The 21,419-nt window shown below is 40.4% G+C and overlaps 4 protein-coding genes across 6 annotated transcripts; 2 read left to right on the forward strand and 2 right to left on the reverse strand.

The window, feature by feature from the left end:
• Window positions 1-71: 71 nt before the first annotated feature.
• Window positions 72-3,434, reverse strand: si:dkey-93l1.9 (uncharacterized protein LOC562339 homolog). 2 transcript variants are annotated; one of them, XM_047362085.1, is made up of 4 exons: window positions 3,279-3,434; window positions 1,734-1,959; window positions 412-547; window positions 72-327 (listed from the first exon to the last, which is right to left on the reverse strand). In XM_047362085.1, exons 1-4 carry the CDS (start codon window positions 3,321-3,323, stop codon window positions 252-254), a joined length of 483 nt encoding a protein of 160 aa, XP_047218041.1. In that variant the 5' UTR covers window positions 3,324-3,434; the 3' UTR covers window positions 72-251. The 2 variants fall into 2 exon arrangements, with proteins under 2 accessions (XP_047218041.1, XP_047218034.1); XM_047362078.1 differs by having other exon boundaries at window positions 412-550.
• A 5,330-nt stretch (window positions 3,435-8,764) lies between these two features.
• mrpl49 (mitochondrial ribosomal protein L49) lies at window positions 8,765-9,708 on the forward strand. Its single transcript, XM_047362065.1, has one exon. The coding sequence runs from the start codon at window positions 8,829-8,831 to the stop codon at window positions 9,363-9,365; it is 537 nt and encodes a 178-aa protein (XP_047218021.1). The 5' UTR covers window positions 8,765-8,828; the 3' UTR covers window positions 9,366-9,708.
• Window positions 9,709-9,767: 59 nt separating this feature from the next.
• On the reverse strand, window positions 9,768-16,716 carry haus7 (HAUS augmin-like complex, subunit 7). Of its 2 annotated transcripts, none has more exons than XM_047362042.1 (9): window positions 16,570-16,716; window positions 13,469-13,584; window positions 13,309-13,379; window positions 13,147-13,208; window positions 12,869-13,059; window positions 11,607-11,715; window positions 11,002-11,214; window positions 10,688-10,799; window positions 9,768-10,547 (listed from the first exon to the last, which is right to left on the reverse strand). In XM_047362042.1, the coding sequence occupies exons 1-9, from the start codon at window positions 16,624-16,626 to the stop codon at window positions 10,486-10,488; spliced, it is 993 nt and encodes a 330-aa protein (XP_047217998.1). In that variant the 5' UTR covers window positions 16,627-16,716; the 3' UTR covers window positions 9,768-10,485. The 2 variants fall into 2 exon arrangements, with proteins under 2 accessions (XP_047217998.1, XP_047218007.1); XM_047362051.1 differs by having other exon boundaries at window positions 13,469-13,559; window positions 16,570-16,622.
• Window positions 16,717-18,758: 2,042 nt separating this feature from the next.
• Window positions 18,759-21,102, forward strand: las1l (LAS1 like ribosome biogenesis factor). The gene has a single exon (XM_047362031.1). The coding sequence runs from the start codon at window positions 18,863-18,865 to the stop codon at window positions 20,552-20,554; it is 1,692 nt and encodes a 563-aa protein (XP_047217987.1). The 5' UTR covers window positions 18,759-18,862; the 3' UTR covers window positions 20,555-21,102.
• Window positions 21,103-21,419: the final 317 nt, after the last annotated feature.

Genomic DNA, 21,419 nt, shown 5'->3' on the forward strand with positions numbered 1-21,419 from the left:
AGCAGTGTTTTTAAATCTTTTTTTTTTTTTTTCCAGTATAGAGCTGTTTTTCACCAGAATGACTCCCTTACTTGTGTTGATGATAAAACATAATTCTTTTTATTTTATGCAACAGATGAAAGACTAAAGCCGGTATAACAATTGACAGTAGCACATAGGAAGAGGAAATACATTTTAAGATTTAAATGTATTGGTATAATCAAGGTAGCACTATACACAGCATGTATCTGTGTTCTTAATATCAATGTGTATTAAAGCACACCAGTCAGGTTCGGGTTAACGGACAGAGGAGACATCTTCGGCTCAGAGGATAAGGCAGGTACTGCGCTGTTAGGACAAACAAACAAAACATTTTTAAAAATAAAGCATCATAAGTTAGTGATGTTGAATGTGTGAGCTGCTGTGGCCTACCCGATTGAATCCCCCTGAAAGCCGAGTGCAGTGATGAAGATATTTATGAGAACTGTGAAAAAGACAAATATTGTGGCTGCGTTGTTCATCCTGTCCAGCTTGGCATGTTTCTGTCGATCATTCAGATCATACTTCGCTGCTGGCACAAATTACAGAATAAAAGAAAAAATAAACCTAAACTTTATAAAAAATAGTAAGGAAGTGGAGAAGTCTGGCACTAAATAAGAGATATTTCCAAACAAATGATGATATTAAAATTACACAGAGATCTTACTGAGATTTGTCTAGTCTACGTCCTAACAGAAACAAGAGTGGTTATAAACAGTTTCTTCGTCTCTAAAACTGGAAGGAGTAAGACATATCTCTATTGTCTCCTGGTGGCCATTTAGTAATGAGCGACAATTCTGGTGCTACGGGTCAGAGCACTACGGAGCCCGTAGAGGGACATTGAAGGGAAAATAAATAAATAAATAAATAAATTCAGGTTCTCGCGTGCATCAGATACTTTCTCCTCCGATTCAGCATTCCTCTTGTCCCTTCAGTGCCTTTACGGGCTCCGTAGAGAACAGAACAGTAGCCAAAAAGACACACAAAAAAAAAACTATTTCATCAAACACCGTCTTAATTTAAAGGCTTCTTTAATGTATTTCCAATTATTTTCAAAAAGTTTTTGTTTTTTTAGGAAATTCAATCTAATCAGATTACTTTAACAGCTATATGGTTATGTATAGCTAGCTAACAAGGTGCATGACTATTGCTGTTTCTTACCCATGCTTGAACTGTCAAGATGTAAATTTTCACACAGCTGAGTTCTTAAATAAATAATGTAAAAATCTAATGTTATTTATTGTTATTGTATTTTCCTAGTTGGAGTAACCAGATGATTTATGTACTTGCACAAAGCATCTTGAAATTAAAAGTGAGTAGTTTGTTTATCAAATGGCTGATCATGTTCATGGAACTGAGAAAGCCTCAAGACCTGACCAAGTTTTATAGATATGGCTCATGTTACCCTACAGCTGAGTAGAGTAAAGACTAGATTCATTTCACGTGAAAAAGACAAGATGTTCAAACTACAGGTAAATTTCGTTGTTGGAAGATCATGTTTCAGCTTGAAGTTTTCACAGATGCCTCTTTCTTCTTCACCATTCAGTCTCTGCGCGGCAAGGCTATATTTTTCATCTGAATGTCTTGTCTGATTTTTATTATAAAGTTTTTTTACGATCCACACTTTCTACGATCAAAAATGTGCTTTGAAACAACTAAACTACTGTTCTAAGAGCATTGATGGTGAAACAAAGCAAAAAATCTGAGTCACTTGCCAAGAAAGACGAGCAGCAGTCCCACTATGACCTGCAATATGATGGACAGAGCAAGCAGAACAATGATAGGGATGTAAAAACGGTACCCTGGCCCCGCATACAGGATTGTCTTCAGTTGAGATGAATTGGCCATCAACAAAGCAACATCCAGCATACTCTGAGCTGCACTTTTTTTAGTAGCATAGTGATTCATGTCAAAAGGACGAGACATTTTACCAGCTTGAACCTGAAAGGTAAAGAAAAAAGCAATTTTCACCAAAGATTTTTCACCAAAAAAAATTACTGGCAGGACAAGAACATTTGGCATTCTCTTTTCTGTGTCACTATGGATTTTTCCAAACAAAGCTAGGTTTTAATTCAATTCAATTCAGTTTATTTATATAGCGCCAATTCACAACACATGTCGTCTCAAGGCACTTTACAAAGTCAGTTCAGTCGAATCATACAGATTTCAAGTTGGGTACATACATTCCAATTAATCCTAACTTTCAGTTTTAAATGTTTGTTGTTTTTGCCTGTTTGTCTAGCTGGAGTGAGTCATCACCTGTTACAGCACCACTCACACATTTTTACTTGCTGTCACACCCAAATAAAGACAAGAAAAAGTACATGTGCTGCGTTCCATGCATACACATCAACTTGCATGTTTCATGAGCTAGACAATTGCTGTAAGACACACCCATTTTATTTGCTTGCCATACCTCCACTGCTCAGAGTAAAACTCATTATGACTAGTTAGAAACAGAGTCAAAGATTCTCACATTCATCCAGGTCAGAGCTACAGTTGTCTTACAGAGCTCAGTGCAGCTACGTTGCTGAATGCATTTAACTTGTCTACCTGTTTCATCTCCCACCGGTGGAAACTTACGCTTAAAACAAGATGGCAGGGCAAAGGCATTTTAGGTGGGCGACATGTCACACCTGAGTGCCACTTTCAGTGAGTCACATAGCTTTCATTCATCTCAACACAATGCTGACAGGTAGGATGGAAAACCACTTTCAAACAGACATATTGTTATTCCTGTAAATAGTCTGAAATATGTGATTCCAAACTGGGAGTTAGCATCCATTTAAAATAATTTATACTTATCATTTATACTTATAAATATTTGGAGCAGTAGATTTTGGACCTGCTGCAGGAAAGGCATATTTAAGAGTAGTATCACAAGTCAAAGGTTGCCCATATACCAACCTGCTGTTGGTATATGGGCCTGCTCAGAATGCTGTTTTGACCCTTTTTGATCACGGAAAGATTTATTAAAACGTGCCAATCCAAATATTTAGTTTAAACAGCTGTATCTTTTAAGACTTATTTGGATTGTATATCTGTTTTTGAGTAGATTTAAATTTGAATTACTCAGTAAACAGACTGTTGTAGATCTCATTCAGTTTATTATTCTTTTTTTTTTCATCGACAGTCTCCTTAGTGTTTTTTCTTAAGCAAAAGGCAATATACCTCTTTCATTAATGGAAGTAAAATGACAACGTTATAGTAGCTTTGTTTCAATATTATGTAGTGAGATTGTGCCTGAAAAGCATACTTACCTCTAGGTCCCCCGTTTTATTTAGAGCTGTGTCCTCTCCATTCATCCTGTGCTCTTAGGAAAAGCTTCACTCTGTGAACGTTTTCTGGCAGAACTCAGATAGCCCTGCTGTTTCTGTACCAGAAACTACGTAGAAACCTGAGGGTGTAGATAAAACCAACAGGTCTGGCTACTTGTCTTGTTTTAACATTACATGCTCCTCCTACCATCTTTTCACCTCCAAAATCATCTTCCCGTTCTCTTCTCACCCTTAACCCAGTAAACATTGGATCATTCAGCACAATAAGCAAAGTTGGAGCAGAGCCAGATGTTCTTTAAAACCTCACTGAAAAGGTTCCAGTTTTATGTTAGAGTGCAAAAATGGAAAAGGCTGATATGAGATATATTTGCTGGCATTCTGGGTAGTTCTTAAAAAACATTGTTTTTGGGCTTTTTATGATTTATTTGAAACTATCTTTTTCAGCATGAAATGATTATTTATTATATTGTCCTATTGAACCATCCAACCATGCAACTATCAACCATGTAGCTGTTGATTTAGGGTAAAGTAAAAAAAATATGGAGATATGGCATTATTATTCTCACCACTTTTCATTAAAGGGAGTGGTTTATGGAGCTAAATTGGGGCCATAAAGTTTGTTCAAACGAAAAAAATTTGAACCTGAAAAATAAAGGTTTGTTCAAAAGAAAAAAAATTGAACATGAAAAATTATTTTGAACATCCCCCCAAAAAATGTGAAAACTTGAAAAAAAAAGTTTTGCAACTGAAAAAAAAACTGATGTGAAACTGGAAAAAATAAGTTCAAAACTACTTTTCAGATTCAAGTTTTTTTTTTTTCGAACTTTTGGCCCTGTTTTGGCGCCCACCACGCCAAAACGGGGGTGCGGAATCATGACTGACAGCTCAACACTGGATGAACAACATATTCCCAGCTGTTGCATTCAGGGACCGTGGGAACTGGGATTATCTGTAATACATCATCAATATTCTATTTATATGTGATTGCTTTTGAAAGATAACATGCTTCATCGATAGAAGCAGCTTACGTGCATCTCAGAGGAGAAAATATGATCTTGACAGATTTGCACAGCATTTTAAGTTCGTGTTGGAGATTTCCCATGCTCTCAACATAAAGCAAAAGAACCACCAGACTAAGCGGCAGGAATGAAACCAGATGCAAACCATTGTGCCCTAAACATTGCCATATCAACCTGTTAGGGATAACCTTTATTTATATGACTCATAGCTGTTTTTCCCACTTATACCATAATGATATTAAGCATAAATTCTAATGTTTCCTTTTTGTTAGAAAAGAATGCTCATCGACACACATTACAAAGATAAATGGCCCAAGGTTTGTCATGATTGACCTGTGGCTGGGGCACTGGGTTTGATGGTGGAGCAGGCTGTAACTGGTTTGATTAGAAAGCCACAGCAAACTTAGATTAAGGACGGACTCCAGCTACTACACAACCTACCAGATAGACACCACAATGGTGACACATAGTCTACTGATAATCACTGAGGGAGGGAACATCCATTGCATTGGAATGCCAGATATAAAACTACATGTGACCTTCTTTCGGGGCTCTTCGACGGTCGGAGACGGGAGCTTCAGCGCTGATCTCTGTAATCATTCCTCTGCCTAATTTAGATTAAAGGAGCTGAAAGTTAGAAACTGTTTGAGAGTCGTTCCTTTAAGAGTCAGTGTTAGATAGAGTCTGATCGCCTCTGGGAACCAGGGACTGGAGAGACTCCCCAGAGGTCTGACCGCCAACAGGGTGCAGTAGTTCGGACAAACCTCTCCTCTGCTCCAGTCAGGCAGATCAGCTCTGCTGCGCGCTGGCGAACAGCTGATCTATAACACATAACATGCGCTTCAGGGCGGCCAGCTGAGCTGACAGTGAAGAGCGGAGATCAGAAAAAAAGTCCAGGCTTAATTATGCAGGGGTATTCGGAAAATACCGGCTCGTTTTGCATCTGGTTTCATTCCCGCTGCTTAGCGATTCGTTTGCTTTATGTTGAGAGCATGGGAAATCTCCAACACGAACTTAAAATGCTGTGCAAATCTGTCAAGATCATATTTTCTCCTTTGAGATGCACGTAAGCTGCTTCTATCGATGAAGCATGTTATCTTTCAAAACCAATCACATATATATAGAATATTGATGATGTATTACAGATAATCCCAGTTCCCACGGTCCCTGAATGCAACAGCTGGGAATATGTTGTTCATCCAGTGTTGAGCTGTCAGTCATGATTCCGCACCCCCGTGATCTGAGGCCCCGCCCCCCACGCCAAAACAGGGCCACAAGTTCGAAAAAAAAACTTGAATCTGAAAAGTAGTTTTGAACTTATTTTTTCCGGTTTCACAGCAGTTTTTTCTTTCAGTTGCAAAACTTTTTTTCCAGTTTTCACATTTTTTGGGGAGAAGTTCAAAATAATTTTTCAGGTTCAAATGTTTTTCTTTTGAACAAACTTTATGGCCCCAATTTAGCTCCACAGTGGTTTCTTTCCACTGTTGCCGCATGAATGTTCAGAAGGAAGGAATGTAGCTGACTGGGTTTCCTTAGACAGATAACCTTTTTTCATATGATAAACTACTCAGATCAGCATGTGACTGCAATATTGGACTGTATCGAATAAAATCTGATTTATTTGAATCTCGTTTGAACTGAATATGACATGTTTGTCTTGAAAAGTACCCCAGATAGTTTAGTTTTGTAATTTAGCCCTGTATAAACCTACTGAACCTGTAGAATGCTGTTGGAACAACTAGCACTTAAACATACTCTCACCATGACGCTACCATTACCATACATGACAGTTAGGTCGGTGTTTTGAGGTATGAAAGCCTCACCGTTGCTCCTCCAAGCATACTTTTTGTCATTGTGGTCAACTATCTCAATCTTTGTCTCATCTGACCATAAACCTTTTCCTCAGAAGGTGTTGTCCATGTGGACAGCTTCAACATTCTGTTACACTTAAAGGTGTAATTGAAACAGACACTTCTTTCTTGGTTAGCACTATCTCAGTTCATTCAGTTGTCCCTCAACAGAAGGATGTAGGCAGTTGAAACTAAATTCATTTTCTAGGTCCAATTGTTTTAAAATCCTGTCACTTCACTATGGACAGTGAAACTGGCATTTCAAGATCTTCCAGTTTCTGATAGGCTTGAGTCTTTAGGACTCTTGGCTTGTTAGTATTCATCAGAACTAATTTCCTTCCATCTGATGGGGATTTTTGGGGTTAAATGGGGTGAAATGTGGACATGTTCTATTTATTTTTCCATTTAACTTTTACTAGGGACTAATTCCACTGAGATTCAGAATCTCTTGCAAAGAAGTCCTGCCCAAGAAAGTAGCATATTAACATATCAGTCAACATATGGAGTCATGCACCCACTGTTGAGTTTTGAATTTGGAATGGCCTTAAAGGAAGTAAAAAGAGGATTATTTTGTCCAGGATAGAATAAAGCATGTCTGATGCTGTGTAAGAAATTGAAACATAATATCTTTTAAATCATTGTATCATCACCATTTAGGGTCTAAAAAAATCCCAAAAAGAATCATTGCATCAACTTGAAATGAAGAAGAAAAGACTTGAGGTCAAACTTTATGACTAAACTAGTAACTATAGCCATTTTCTTTCTTGTAAGCTGACTTACTTTATTAACCTAGACTGATAATTGTGTAATGCAGCAGTGTTGTATGAAAGTACTTCTCCAACTGCCCAAGCTTTACCAATGGTTTCATTGTAATAGTGTCATTCATTCATCTTCTATACCACATATTCCATTGTGGGTCACGGAGGGAGCTGGTACGTATCTCCAGCAGTCTACGGGCAAGAGGCAGGATGCACCCTGGACAGGTCGCCAATCCATCGCAGGGCAACAGAGACATACAGGACACACAACCATGCACACACTCATTCACACCTGAGGGCAATTTATAGAGGCCAATTAACCTAACAGTCATGTTTTTGGACTGTGGGAGGAACCCACGCATGCAAACTCCACGCAGAAAGCCACGGCCAGGAGCCGAACCCAGGACATTCTGGCTGCAAGGCAAAAGTGTAACTATCTGTGCCACTGTGCAGCCCTGTAAAATTGTTACAATGACACTGTAAAAGTGTCACTGTAACAATTTTGTCTTTTATGATAAATCAGCATCAACAAATAAACAGGTCTCACAATAAATTGTTAAAAAATAATTTCACACAATAAAATAAAAACAAAAAACTACAGAAAAGTACAAAAGGACAAAATAAAATGTCAGGTCAATTCAATCAATTTTTGTTGGCGAATTTTATATACAGAGGCTGACAGAAGTGCAGGAGCCAATGGAACGAGATTCACTGAAACTAATTCAAGAGGTGGATACACATTGGAACAGCACATGCCTATTGCTCCAACATGTTTATGACCTCAGGGAACCTGTTGGAGCTGTAGAACAGTATGAACTGATTGCACAATGTCTAAATGTACTGTCCCAATTTAATGATGCCACCACTAAGCTATCAGGGGAAAAGACTGTCAGGATCAAAAGTAATTCCCCTTCTATCAATGGTACACCAGCCACTGGTGGACATGGAAACGGTAATTTTCCAAACACAGCAATGGATGAGAGTCTGAGGAGACAGTTAAGAGAGACACTATATACTTTGTAGTCAATGGTGGCAATGCTGGACCCAAGGTTTAAAAAGATAGGCTTCTTTAGCCCCAGTAAAGCAGCAGCTATTAAGAAGAGGCTTACTTCTGAATGTGCTGTTTTATGAAACTCTTTATCTTTATCATCTGAAGCTTCTCAGCCTGTGACTGAAGGTACATCGATACATTTTAATTGTGTTATTGTATTTAGTCACTTCCTGTCGGTTTGTCTTCAGTAGCAAACTGTCACTGTGGAAGCAACAGTGGAAGTCCTAAATGAACTAAACACTGAAAGAGTGGACCAATTGGATAGAAAGCTAACAAATCTAGTGAATATGTGAGTCACACTTTCTGATATGAGCAATAAAATATATTGAACATTCTCACAATATTCCAATCTTTTAGATTTACCACAACAAAGAAGTCATCGATAGAGATCACCAAGCAGAGAACAGAGGTGAGAGCAGCAGGTTTACCCACAACAAGCAGAGTTAGAGTGCAAGAAATACGATTCAAACATAAGCAGAAAACATTTGTGCAAGATGCATTAAATCTGACAGTAGAAACATGCATGGGGGCAGAAACAGAACATATTTGTAAATAATCACGACTTTTTGAGTGTGAAAGCTGAGTTTTGTGGAGGAGTGTGAACATTATAAATCCCGTTCTCAAATTTACATTTGCTGTTAGATTTTCAAAGAGGAAAAAACGACATGCTTTTCCGTTGTATGGGTTACAATGCGCAAAGCTAAATAGAAAAAGTGATAAACAACACGTCTGGTTAGGATTGGCCATTTGGCAATTTAGCGCACTCCAGTCCAGTAGGTGGCGGTAATTAACCTGTTACTCTGCTGCCAACAGCCAACCATACTCTCGTTCAATCAGTTCCCAGCTTGCACAAGATGTCGATCTGCTTCAGCTTTCAGAGTCTGGTGCCCATAAGGGCGCTGCGAGGAGCTCCAAATCTCTTCAACTGGACACCGGTCGCTGCTGCTGTCACCGCCGGGCTCAGGTTAGCATCCACCGCTGCTGCACAAGATAAAAAGTCGGCAATAATCGAGTCTACGGAAGACTACAAGTTCGTGGAGCGACTCATACCGCCATCACGGATACCCGATCCGCCTAAACACGTCGGAGCCACGCCGTCGGGCTGGATCCCCCCAGCTGAATCCCCGCCACCGCTGCCCTACATGATCCGGCGCTCCCGCATGCACAACATCCCCGTTTATAGCGACCTGACCCACGGTAACCGCAAGATGACGCTTGTACGGAAGGTGGAGGGGGACATCTGGGCCCTGGAGAAGGACGTGAAGGAGTATCTGAAACAGGTGACGGGGAAGGAGTTGCCCACGCAGGTTAACGAGGTGACCATGACTCTGAAGGTGAAGGGCCACTTTGACCAGCAGCTGAAGGACTGGCTGGCCAGCAAAGGCTTCTGACCGAGGAAGAGGGTTCAGCTGAAGGACAACATGACTCTGAGTCATCTTCTGGTCTTCCAGTAGACTGTTCTGACACCAAAGTTCTACATTTCTAGTCTGTTAAACTTAAAACTAGATTAAACAGAAAAGCATCAAACTTTCTTACAGTTTGGAAAACATGCGGGAGCTTGATTCTCTTTTCATGGAATAAGTTGAAAATGTTTGGTAGTTGACCTTTCTGATCAGAGAAAAACTGTCAATCTAACTGATCTCTGTATTTCTAGTACTGAGAAGGGGCCCCTCTGTGAAATCCAGTTTAACTGTATTCAAGGGTTCTGACAATACAAAATATAACCAAACAGCATTTTTTCACTTGTTTTTTTTTTTTGTCAGAATTTTTATCTGAAAACAAACCTGCTGACATTACAGCGCAAACTCCAAATGTTTATTTTGAGTACAGTGACATACAATTATTTATAGATTAACAACAAACTTTCTAATCCTTTAGGTTTCAATATAAAATTCAGACAATCTTAGTGCAGGGCATGATGTTTTTCAGAGAAAACTAACCAACTGAATTATGTAACAATCAGACATAAAGGGAACTTAACATTAACTGACAAGCTAAATATCAGACAACTTTATGGAGGTGTTTTATTAAATTAGTGCAGTGAGGATTTTTTTCACTGTCATTTGCATCTACATATAAATGCTAAAGATAAAGTATTTAACATTGTTGTCAGCAACAACCTGATTCCTAAAGGTTATCAGCTAAAACCTTGGCAGAGAGCAGCTGGAGGAACAGATCTTTTGTGAACATTAATCCACATTTTCAACAATCGACCTGGAGTGAGTTAAAAAATATGTAACTGTTTAAGGGTTGCAAGAACGTTTGGCCTTCTTGAAGGGAAACCTTTAAAGTTATGAGCGGCTCATAGTACAAGCTTTGAAGACAGTGATAAAACATGGTGCGTAATTCATGTTTTGCAACATTATAATGTTGAACTTAAAAAATCTGCAGCACCACTTCATATTTTCCACACTGCATGACTCAAGACTGAGCAGCTAATATCAATCGGGGTTTTCAGCATTATTCAGCAGGCAGTTCCATCACTGAACTGTGATGATGGCAGGCATGTAATCAGGTGTCAAGCTGTGAGACAACGTTCCCAATTCGCTGGGTGATTTCCTCCAGTTGATCAGCTGAGGACCAAGAATAAAAAGACAACAGTATATATTAAACAAGAATCAGTGAACTACAAGTATTAATATGGCTACTAATCGGATTCAGCTTTATTGAACCAGACTGGGCCATACGCCAGTAAAGCTGAAAGAGGACATACGTAGTGTGTGCTTCTCTACTCCACTCCAGTAGCGAGGTTGCGTTTGTAGATGTTTGGTTTCCTCATTCACAGAGCCAGAGACTTCGGTTATTTCCTTATGCATTTCCAGCTCCTGAACAATAACACACACAAATTTCAGTTCAAGTTTGGGCTGACACTTCTTGTTCTATTGGGTCTTTCATGTTCTCTATTAGTAGGTTAAAAATAACTTCTTCCTAATGCAAAGCAGTAAACAATAATGTAAAAGGAAAACTTCTCAATTTGAAGGAGTGTTTCAGCTTTTTAAAAGCCCTGATTTAAGAACTAGTAATTACCGTGTTGCAGGCCAGCAGCTTCTGGTGTACCCTCTGGAAGATGTCTGTTTCTGTGCTGAAGCTGGGCACATCTCTGCTGCAGTAGACTCTTAGGTCTGTCTCATAAAGATGACTGAAAGTCATCATTTGCTGCTGGAGATCGCCTGCTGCTAAACGCAGCGAGCTCGGTGAGAAAGTGCTTGGATTTTGCTCATCACTGTTTAGGAAGTCACACTGGGAACGGCAGATGGGAAACAAGAACACAGCAGGTCATGGTGGTTGTTTTCGAATTCATGCTCTGCTACCCTGTTTTGACTGGTTATTACTTCTGACTGCAAAAAATGTCATTCAGGCTGTTCAGCCCTAGCAGCTCCAAACTGAGAAATGTTAGTTGCACATGAACGCATCACCAGAAAAAAAAAAAATTCAGACTTTATGACCCCAATCAGAATTCCAAAAGACGCTAAACGAAATATTGGAGCCTGATTTGAATTTTACGGTTTAAATAGCCAAAAGTGGTCATAAATGAAGCTGCATTCTGCAGTTCTTTACCAAACGGAAGAAAGTATATTTGTTCCTTCTCAAATGAAACTTCCAACCAGAGTAATCCTGTAGGAATGACTTGCCTTTAACTGCAGCTGCTCCAGTTCTGTCTGAGTGGACTGTAGAAGATCAGAGACATCTGGAAACTCTTCTCTAGACTTTTGAGCCCACTCAGAGACTTCATGCAGAACTCTGTGAGATCAGGAGTCAAAGAGACATAAATAAATGAATAAAAATGACTTTAAACGGGTATCTATCCTGGCTTAACATAAAGAGCCATGTGCTGCACCTGCCAATCACATATGCCTGGACCACAAACTAACGCTGCAGTAATGAGAAGAGATGTGGCAACAAGCTTCCAGTTCTGGACATAAAAATGCATTTGTTTTTGTTTTCTAATCAGATCTTCACAGATAAAAATCAGACCACGAGGGAACATAACAACTGGAAGATGACACAAAGAAACTAAGTGATATTACAGAAGCAGTGTGTAAAAAACAACCAATGATTCGGTAGCATGTAGAACCATCTGCAACAGCAAAAACCCAGTAGAATAATCATTCTTTCATTTTCCAGCCATGTTTTAGATTTGGACTCATTGTTCTGTTTAGTTTGTGGTCGACTTAATGACTACAAGGTGAACAGGTCCCATGATGATAATCCCACCACCTCTATGCTTTCCAGCTGGCATGACATGTTTGTGGTGATGGGCGGCTTAGAGTTTTGCCAGATATTTTTCTGTGCATTATAGCCAAACATCTCTAGTTTTATTAATCAATCCAGAAGTCTTATTTATTCAGATGCCGAAGTCATGATCCCAAAGTCTTCTTAGAGAGCGGAGGCTTTCTACTGACAACCAGCTCTACTTGCATACACACTACTCTTTTTCCTCTCTTTTACTCAAACGTCTACGCTTAAAACTCTAAGGCCTGTATAATCTGGATAGAGCTCTTGGATTTGTTTTATTATTTTTTGAAATTGCAGGCATATCCAGTCCTTGGAAGACTGGCAGCTGTCTAAAATGTTTCCCACTTGTGAAAATATTTATAGAATTATGGACTTTCAATAGTTTGAAAATGACCTTGTAACCATTTCCAGATTAATGGGCTGATTTCCTAAAATCATGTCTATAAACATAATCAAACTTGCTGATCATAAATCCTGATTTGATCAAAGCATTTGATAAACTGCCTGGCTGTTCCCTGCCATCTTAAAAGAAGCAGTAGCAATAAGGTTTTTGTTAACTGGGAAGGTTCAAAACAACTGATTTGATGTGTTCCAACTCTGCTACATGGTACACCAGTAATATAAGATCCGTAACCAGTTATACAGATGGCGGACATACTCAATGTGTGCAGGCCAAGGGTCCAGGGCTGGCTGAAGCATTTCTCTGAGGTGAGGCAAATTCTCTGCAGCAAAAACCTCACTTAGAAGCATCTCTACACCAGTTCTTTGACCAGCAGACTTCCTAAAACCGGGAATAACATAACAAAGTTGCTCCAGGAACTGAAGCTGTCGCTGAGGGCTGGCATTACCCTAGAAGAAAAACAGCCGTGTACATGAGAAGCTTAAGCTTATGTAAAAGTGGACCTAGAACATGTTGAATTTCACTGAACACCTCACCTTGATTAGATCCAGGTCGTCTGCTTTGCACAGCATCAGGTCCTGGCCTATAGCAGCCATTTCTGCGTGCACAAAAACAGGACCGATAAAAATGGCTTCCATTAGTCTGAAAGATTCAAAATGTCTTTATGGAGTAAATTTCAATTTAAAGGCAAAACTCACTTTTCTCTAAACCATCGGGATCTTTGGACTCTGCTGACATAGCTTTGGATGCTCCAAATTTTGGGTTGATTCTGGAAAGTGACACTCCAGGATGAGGCTAAGGTATCTTTCATTTATAATCAGTTTTCCTGTGACTCACTTAGGAGTAACGTGCATGTACCTGCAGCAGATCCAAGTCAGGATGTCGGTCCGGAGCACTGAGGGCCTGCACAACAACTCCAGCATGCGCTCATCTTCCTGCAGGTACAGATCTTGGACCAGGGGACAGGACAAAGCCTCAAACACAAAACAAATGTTCACAAATAAGCTCTTTTATGCACTAAAGAAGGGGTTTGATAAATTTCACTCCTTGAAGTTAACAGTCAAAAACTTTGCGGAAATGTTTCATATCCTAAAGTAATGCAGAAACCACCTGTTATCTAACATTAGTTGATGAGTTATTCAACAATAACTTAGGATTTATTTTCTCTAATCATTCTGTTTAGAAATATTTCTGGGCTATGTGAACTACATTAAAAAACCTACATCCATACCATCCATCTTTAAGGGCTACACCACTGTTAAATTTAGCGAATTTCTGAAATTTTAAGATTAAAAAATAGTTTTTAGTTTTGAGAAACCTTTTGATTTTGGCCTAACAAATTTTTAACAATATAAATAGCTAAGTTTAATATTTTTCTCTTTTATTTACACATGTATTTAAATTTCATTTTAATTCTTATACTACTTTCAGATGCTCAGTTTAAAGGCTCCATCTCACCATCCCTAACATCCTGCTCCATCACACCAGCCCTCTCCAGGTCTCCATTCACTCACACAGATTCAATTTACCGCCGTAAAGTTAGTTCTAGGTTGTTTATTGGATATTCGCGCTCTGCAGATTCAGCAGCATCCCCCTCCCTTTTAAACTGATGATGGCAGTCTGACTGCAGACAGCAGGTCTCCGTCTACTTCCTGCTTCTACAAACAGACAGTCAATAAATGTCCGAACCAAACACTCAAGAAACAAAAATGACTAGCTTTCAGGTCACATGACCCCGTGAGCCAAAATTGATGTGTAATCATTCTCATAGACTGAACAGGTGAGACACACTCATTTTATCTGATTTTCATGTATTTTACATTTTTTATAAATTTCTTTCATCAAGATTCATGATTTGTTTTAAGAGCTTTTAGGTCACATGACCCAGTGGTACAAACGCTGTAAGACGGAGCAGATCTGAAGAAGCCTCTGACTGAAGACACTCTATTGTTGTAGGACAGTCTCATGAAGAGGATGCTCAGGGTTCTCCATAATGTTCTTCATTTTATGAAGAATCCTTCTTTCCATAATGATCGCCAGAGGTTCCAGTGGAGTCCCCAGAACAGAACCAGTCTTCTTTATCAGCTTGTTGAGCTTTTTTAAGTCCCTGGCTCTGATGCTGCTTCCCCAGCAGATGATGGCAGAAGAGATCAGACTCTCCACAACAGACTTATAGAAGATATGCAGCATCTTGCTGGAAACACTTAAGGTCCTAGGCCTCCTCAAGAAGTACAGTCTGCTCTGTCCCTTCTTATAGATGGCTTCACAGTTACATCTCCACACCAGTCTGTTGTCTAGATGAACACAGAGGTATTTATACTCCTCCACCACCTCCACTTCTTCTCCCATGATGGAAATAGTGTTTGACCTGTTCTTGTTTCTCTTAAAATCTACAATCATCTCCTTTGTTTTAGTCACGTTCAAAATGAGATGATTGTTTCCACACCATGCCACAAAGCGGTCCACCACCTTCCTGTACTCAGCTTCTCGTCCATCTCTGATCCACCCCACGACTGCAGAATCATCCGAGTATTTCTGCAGATGACAGGAGTCTGTCTTCTACTGGAAGTCTGAGGTGTACAGAGTGAAAAGGAATGGTGAGAGTACAGTCCCCTGTGGTGCTCCTGTGCTGCTGACTACCTGGTTAGACTCACAACCCTTCAGACTCACAAACTGTGGTCTGTTTGTCAGGTTGTCTTTGATCCAGAAGATTGTTGAGGCCTCCACCTGAGTCTTCTGGAGTTTCTGATTGTATTAAATGCACTGGAGAAATCAAATAACATGATCCTCACAGTGCTGCTGGCTTTGCCCAGATGAAGCAGGTGTATGATAGCATCTTCAACTCCAACTCCATAGCAATAAGCAAACTGAAGGAGGTCCTGATGGTTCATTGTTTGCTTACTAAGGTGTGCCAACAGGAGTCTCTCTAGGACCTTCATGATGTGGGATGTCAGGGCAGGAGGTATATAGTCATTGAGGACTGATGGGTGAGTTTTATTTGGTACTGGAACAAGACAGGAGGTCTTCCACAACACCAGAACCTTCTTCTGGGCCAGGCTAAGGTTGAAGAGGTGCTGCAGAATCCACAGAGCTGCTCTGCACAGGCCTTCAGGACTCTAGGGCTGACATGATCTGGACCTGCAGCCTTATTCCGATTCAGTCTCTCCAGTTGAATCTTCACTTGACTTCTTGAGACACACAGGAGGAAGGTTGAGGCAAAGGGAGCATCAGCATCTTCTGATTTGGTTAAAGGCAAACATGTAGAAGCAGAAGGGTCCATGGCTGAGGTGGAAGATAAAACATTTGAGGTGTTACTGGACAGCTGTGAGTCAAAGGAGGGTGGCATGTCTGATTGGCTGTGAGCAGGAGAGGAGGATGCTGAGCTTGTTTCTGAACTGAACCTGTTGAAGAATGTGTTTAGTACATTGGCTCTGTCCAGACCTCCATCGGTCTGATCTTCCTTTTGCTTGAAGCCTGTGATCTTCTTCATCCCTGATCACACATCTCTGATATTGTTTTGCCGGAGCTTGATCTCCTGCTTCTTCTGATTCACCTCCTTGCTGTGTCTTATCTTGGCTTTAAGTTGCTTCTGTATACTCCTTAATAATTCCCTTTCTCCCTCTCTGAAGGCTCTTTTTTCTTGTTAAGCAGGTCCTTCAGGCCACTGGTGACCCAGCAATTAAGCAACTTTCTCTTGCCTAATGTTAAAAAAGTTCTAAACAATAAACGAACAAACGCAGTTTTTTAAATACGGGTTTACTTTAAGAAGAATATTTTCAGATTTTAGACGTCTAACAGTTTCAACAAAGATTTATCTTGACATCTTAGTTAAACACGCAACAGATATAAATGAATTTGGTCATATACTTTCATTATTTTTTGTTTAAGTATTTAGAACCTAACCAACATGCTAACAATAAATAATGAAAACCAAGGCCTAGCTCATTGACTTCATTTACCTGCAGTGAATCATAAACACGGTGAGCAAACTGCTTCTCTGTCATACCACCCGCCATTTTCTTAAGGAATTGTTTCTTCTTCTTCTATTTTTATTGGCGGATGACAAACCAACTTAGGTGCATTTACCGCCACCTCCCGGACTGGAGTGCAGATGTCATTGATATTGGGAACTTAATTCATTCACATTTATGATGAGTGTGAGTGTGCATACCCATACACACACACAAATTTGTATATGAATGAATATGTAAGTACATATAAATATATACTGATACTTTAAATTCGACTAAACATCCTAATATTTTTTAAGATTTAATTAATTGATTTCTAACAGATTTTAATTCCTCTCCTAAAATATTAATTAAAGAAAATGCTTTTCCCTCTCTTTTTAAAACCGACTTTAAATGCTCACGTTCTTCTGAATATTTGCTACATTCTAATAAAACATGCTCCACTGTTTCCATCTGATTACAATAAATATAATTCTAAGGAATCGTTTCTTCTTCGGTTAATTTATTGGCGGTTTACAAACGCAGTGCATTACTGCCATCTGCCGAGCTGAGGTGTGATCAAATGTAAAACGATGCAATTCTCAGCTCCTGAGTTAGTTTTTAGCTTGAATATTTTTTTCTTTTGCTTAAGGATAAAAATTTGAACCCCGGTGGCCGGGGTTTGTCTTGTCACCGGTGGGTATCCTGTTCAAGCCCCCGCTATGTCTGTCCTAGTCGTTGTGTCCTTGGGCAAGACACTTCACCCACCTTGCCTGCTGATGGTGGTCAGAGGACTCTGTGGCACTGATTGTATGGCAGCCTCACTTCTGTCAGACTGCCCCAGGGCAGCTGTGGCTGCAATGTAGCTTACCACTGTCAGTGTGTGATGGTGTGTTTTTGAATGTGTGGATGCCTCAATGTAGTGTGAAGCGCGTTGGGGTCTCTGGCAACTTGATAAATGGCTATTCAACTACAGGCCATTTACCATTTATTATATTCATTCTCTGAATAGTGTCTTAGGTGTTTCTCCACTTTTTTATTTTTTACTCAAAGCTTTTATGGACATCTCTTTAAACACTTGATGTCAATAGACATGTTTTATGGCATATTAAGGTTGGCCAGTCTTTGTCTTTGTTTAGCTCAGAAAATCTCCAAATGTTGACTTTTCAGTGTGCAGGTTCCAAATATTGCTTAAACAACATTTCTTTAGGCTTGGACTCTGTTGAGGTAAATCCCTGTCTTGAAAAAAGGAATTGCTCATAATCAGAGAGAAACATTTAATGAGATCTGGGGTGCGTTGGTTTGGTTATTTGCTTTCCTTTGGTACTAGTTCATGGTGGCATGTCGTGCTCACCAGTGATTGGCAGCTGCTAGAAGAAAAGTCTTAACTTTTGGATGTAAATGTGTAACTGCATCAAGTGTCAGGCTGTGTTTGGATGTTAATCAATAATTAATTTCAGTTAATTATTGATTAATTAATTGGGCAGTTGGGCAATTGGGCAGTTTCTGCCCAATCTGTTTGTTTATTAATATTGTTTTTCATTTAATGTCTCCTCTGTGGTGGACTGTGTTCTGGACGCTTTGCTGTTAAACATGAAATGCAAATATAAAATGTATTTAATAAAAAAAAGATTATTTGGGCCACTTGGAAATAAAATATAAAACAAATAAAGACTGTTTCATTGCACTATATAACCCTCTGTTTATTCATTTTTTGTTCTTCATTTACATGTTTAAGCTTTAATTTCAGACATTTATCCTTTTCACAGACATTTTGTTTTTGTTGTAGACTGAAATCTGCTGTTCTACTCCAGTCCACTAAGAGACATCAGCGCATGTACGGTTGTCAGTGAGAAATCCAAACGGAAAAACCTGGCTATGTCACTTCCGGAATCAAACAAATTATGTGTTAGGAAGAAATGAAGCAAAAAAAGTTTTACATAATAGACAGATTGCAAACGAATTACCAAATCGTACATGTACAAATTATTATAAGATTAAAAACATAATTAATTAATACAATTTGATTATAGTGTATACGCACATGCATTTGTTAATTTAAACCATAATTATCTAAATTCCATGCCAGCTGGTGGCGGTATTGCACACCTTCAGTTTTTTGCCAACCGCCAGTAACTCCAGAAGAAGAAGAAAGAAAGAAATAGATGAAGAAGAGTTGAACCGTAACCTTTTCATACCGCAGCGCTGTAATCTGTGTGTTCAGTTTCGTCCGGGTCAGGTGCCAGACCTGTCAGTGTCGAGTGAAGCCGCTCTTTGGTCCTGCAGTTCCTCCGCCGCTGGAATGAAGAAAGGCAGCTTGGAGAGAAGGCGCCATGTGGTGGCCTGGATCAACAAGGCGGAGTGGGATCAGGTAATGGACTATCTCTATTCCAAGGATCCCGCCCTGCAGAGGTTCGCTCTGCAGAGGGTGTCCGCCTGGAGGGGGAGGTATGCCCACAGCACTCCCGTGGCTGTGGACTGCACGGCCGACCTAGTGCGGTGCCAGGTGCTGGACCGGTCCGGACAGCTGGACGGAGACGATCTGGTCTTGCTTTATGGGGCGGCACTGGTCCGGTTTGTGAATTTGATCACTGAGAAGCAGCAGGGAAGGAAAGCCCGGCCCCTGAGGCGGCTGGCCGGGAAACTGAACATCCCGGAGTGGGTCGTGGACCTGAGGCACGACTTCACCCACAGAAAGCTGCCCACCCTGAAGTGGTGTCGGAAGGGATGTGAGGTGGTTCTGGAGTGGCTCCAGCAGGAGTATTGGTCCAAGCAGTTGGGAGGGGGTGCTGATGAGGACTGGGAGTCGCAGTCCGATGGAGAGGATGAGGATGCTGACCTGAAGCGGCAGGAGGATGAGCTGCTGACCAGGCAGAAGGAGACAGAAGCCTACAAGGCTGCCCGGGACTTCCTGATCTCCTATGAAAATGAACAGTACAAGTGTTTGGACGGGATTCAGGAAGACAAGTGGCTGTCTCCCTTTGCAGACATGAGCTGGTTACTGGGTGAGATCAAGCAGTTTTCTTTGGATTCCAGTGATCTGCTAGTGGATGTGTTGTTGGAGGATGGGTTTCTGGTTCCAACAGCCGAACAGCTGGAAACATTAGGCTGTGACCTTTCTGAGATCTCCAGCCCGTCTGAACCAAGAATCCCTCAGATCTTCCTGCGGTTCTGGCTACCCCTGCTGAAGATGCTCAATTCATCCTCATTCGTCCACCTGTTTCTGGAGAAGCTCTTTATGGAGTTGAAGGTGCTGACCAACGAGCAGAAAGATCACAGGGTGTTCTACATTTCTGCTTGGGCCTCAGAGATCATCCTCTGCAACAGTAACAGGTTCGAGTACCGTTTTGAAAGGAAGATGCAGAAGAAGGCCCGGATGAACTACAGGATTTTCGTGAACCGCATCCAGCTGCGGTGGCAGCAGCTCCTCACAGCCTGTCTTGATGCTCCCTGCATCTGCACACCTCACCTGCTGCAGTTAATCCTGGATGACATGGACCATCCCCTGCCTCAGGAAACCCAGCAGAAACTGCTTCAGCTCTGCTCCATCTACACGCAGACCTCAGACATGGATTTTAGCCTTTCCAAGGAGCAGAAAAATCAGCCCATATACACTCTGGAGAGTTTGCATGAGAAGCAGCACAGTCAGCTGAGGCGCAACTCTGAGAGGAGCGAGTCGTCCAACGACATGAAATGGGCGGATATTCTGTCTGAAAAAGCAAAGTTGCTGAGAGGTTCTCCATGGCAGGTGTGCTCTGATAAAGTCTTATGGAAGAACTATCCTCTCGGTAAGGTTCCTGGACAGTCAGACGATCCATCGTGCCTCATGACGGAAACTTATTCAATGATGATGGTCTCTGATCAGCCGGTAGATCTAGAGGGCAGCAGGAGGCAGAACGCCCAGGGGGTCTCTGGACCCGCTAGAACCGCAGAAGGTCTCCTCTGGAACCAAAGTGATGTTAACAGACTAAAATCTGGACTCAAGCTGTTTTAAGTTGTGTTATGAAGCAGAGAAACAAGCTGGAAAGTATGTTCATTTCTAGTCAGTCACCGTATAGCTGCAGGCGACAGTTCGATTCATCATTAACTGATTTTGCTGACCCGATTTGAGTTGAAGTGCCACATGCCACATCCTAAAATCAACAAAAATCTTTCAGTTTACCTTTCACATCACATCTTCACTTACAAAATGGTGGAATTGTTTTATCCACATTGAAAAGCCTCCGACTCTGCTACACAGTTATAAACATAATCTGTTTATGGTATAAATGTTACAGCTGAACAATGTCAGTATATCTCGGCATACTGTGTGGAGATATTGAACATGTTCTTTAATTATTCCCTGCTTTGGCTGTGTAGGGAATTTGACGTTAAAATGGTTGGTTACTGGTGATGTGTTCAGTGACTTTTGTAGAGAATAAAAGTTTTGTTTGTTTTTGTATTCAGTCCTTTAACAGGAATAAGATTTAGTTGAAAACAGAGGGTCTGGTGTAATTAATTTTCTTTTTACACTGTGGAATAAATTTAGTTTTTTCTATACAACCTGTCTGTTTTAAAATTATTCTGTGAATGAGCTGAACCGTCATTAAAGAAAAGAAGAACAGTCTGCCTGCATGTCAGACAAACCACTGAATATGGCAGTAGGAAAAAGGCTGCTGATATTAATGGGTATTAAACGAAAAATGTACAGGTGGATTAGAAATTTCTTAACCTAAAGATGCATTAGTTTTAAAATCAGAAAAGGATTGGCTAGGCAATCAAATAGAAAATGGAACTCCTCAAGGCAGTATTGTTAGTCCAGTGTTATTTATTACCATGATCCTTTTAGTAATATAAACAAATGTATGGGTGGCTCATTA

This window comes from Girardinichthys multiradiatus, chromosome 1 (genome assembly GCF_021462225.1).
Source record: "Girardinichthys multiradiatus isolate DD_20200921_A chromosome 1, DD_fGirMul_XY1, whole genome shotgun sequence".
In the NCBI taxonomy this organism is placed as follows: Eukaryota; Metazoa; Chordata; class Actinopteri; order Cyprinodontiformes; family Goodeidae; genus Girardinichthys; species Girardinichthys multiradiatus.

Bases quoted from the DNA above. Each gene is read 5' to 3' on its own strand.
- si:dkey-93l1.9 (XM_047362078.1), bottom strand. From the start codon at position 3,323: ATGAATGGAGAGGACACAGCTCTAAATAAAACGGGGGACCTAGAG. The intron at 1,960-3,278 runs GTAAGTATGCTT...TTTACCTTTCAG, and splicing joins ATAAAACGGGGGACCTAGAG to GTTCAAGCTGGTAAAATGTC. The intron at 328-411 runs GTAGGCCACAGC...TTGTCCTAACAG, and splicing joins TTTCAGGGGGATTCAATCGG to CGCAGTACCTGCCTTATCCT.
- mrpl49 (XM_047362065.1), top strand. From the start codon at position 8,829: ATGTCGATCTGCTTCAGCTTTCAGAGTCTGGTGCCCATAAGGGCGCTG.
- haus7 (XM_047362042.1), bottom strand. From the start codon at position 16,626: ATGGCGGGTGGTATGACAGAGAAGCAGTTTGCTCACCGTGTTTATGAT. The intron at 10,800-11,001 runs GTAATTACTAGT...GTTATTGTTCAG, and splicing joins AGCTGCTGGCCTGCAACACG to GAGCTGGAAATGCATAAGGA. The intron at 10,548-10,687 runs GTATGTCCTCTT...CTTGGTCCTCAG, and splicing joins AGTAGAGAAGCACACACTAC to CTGATCAACTGGAGGAAATC.
- las1l (XM_047362031.1), top strand. From the start codon at position 18,863: ATGAAGAAAGGCAGCTTGGAGAGAAGGCGCCATGTGGTGGCCTGGATC.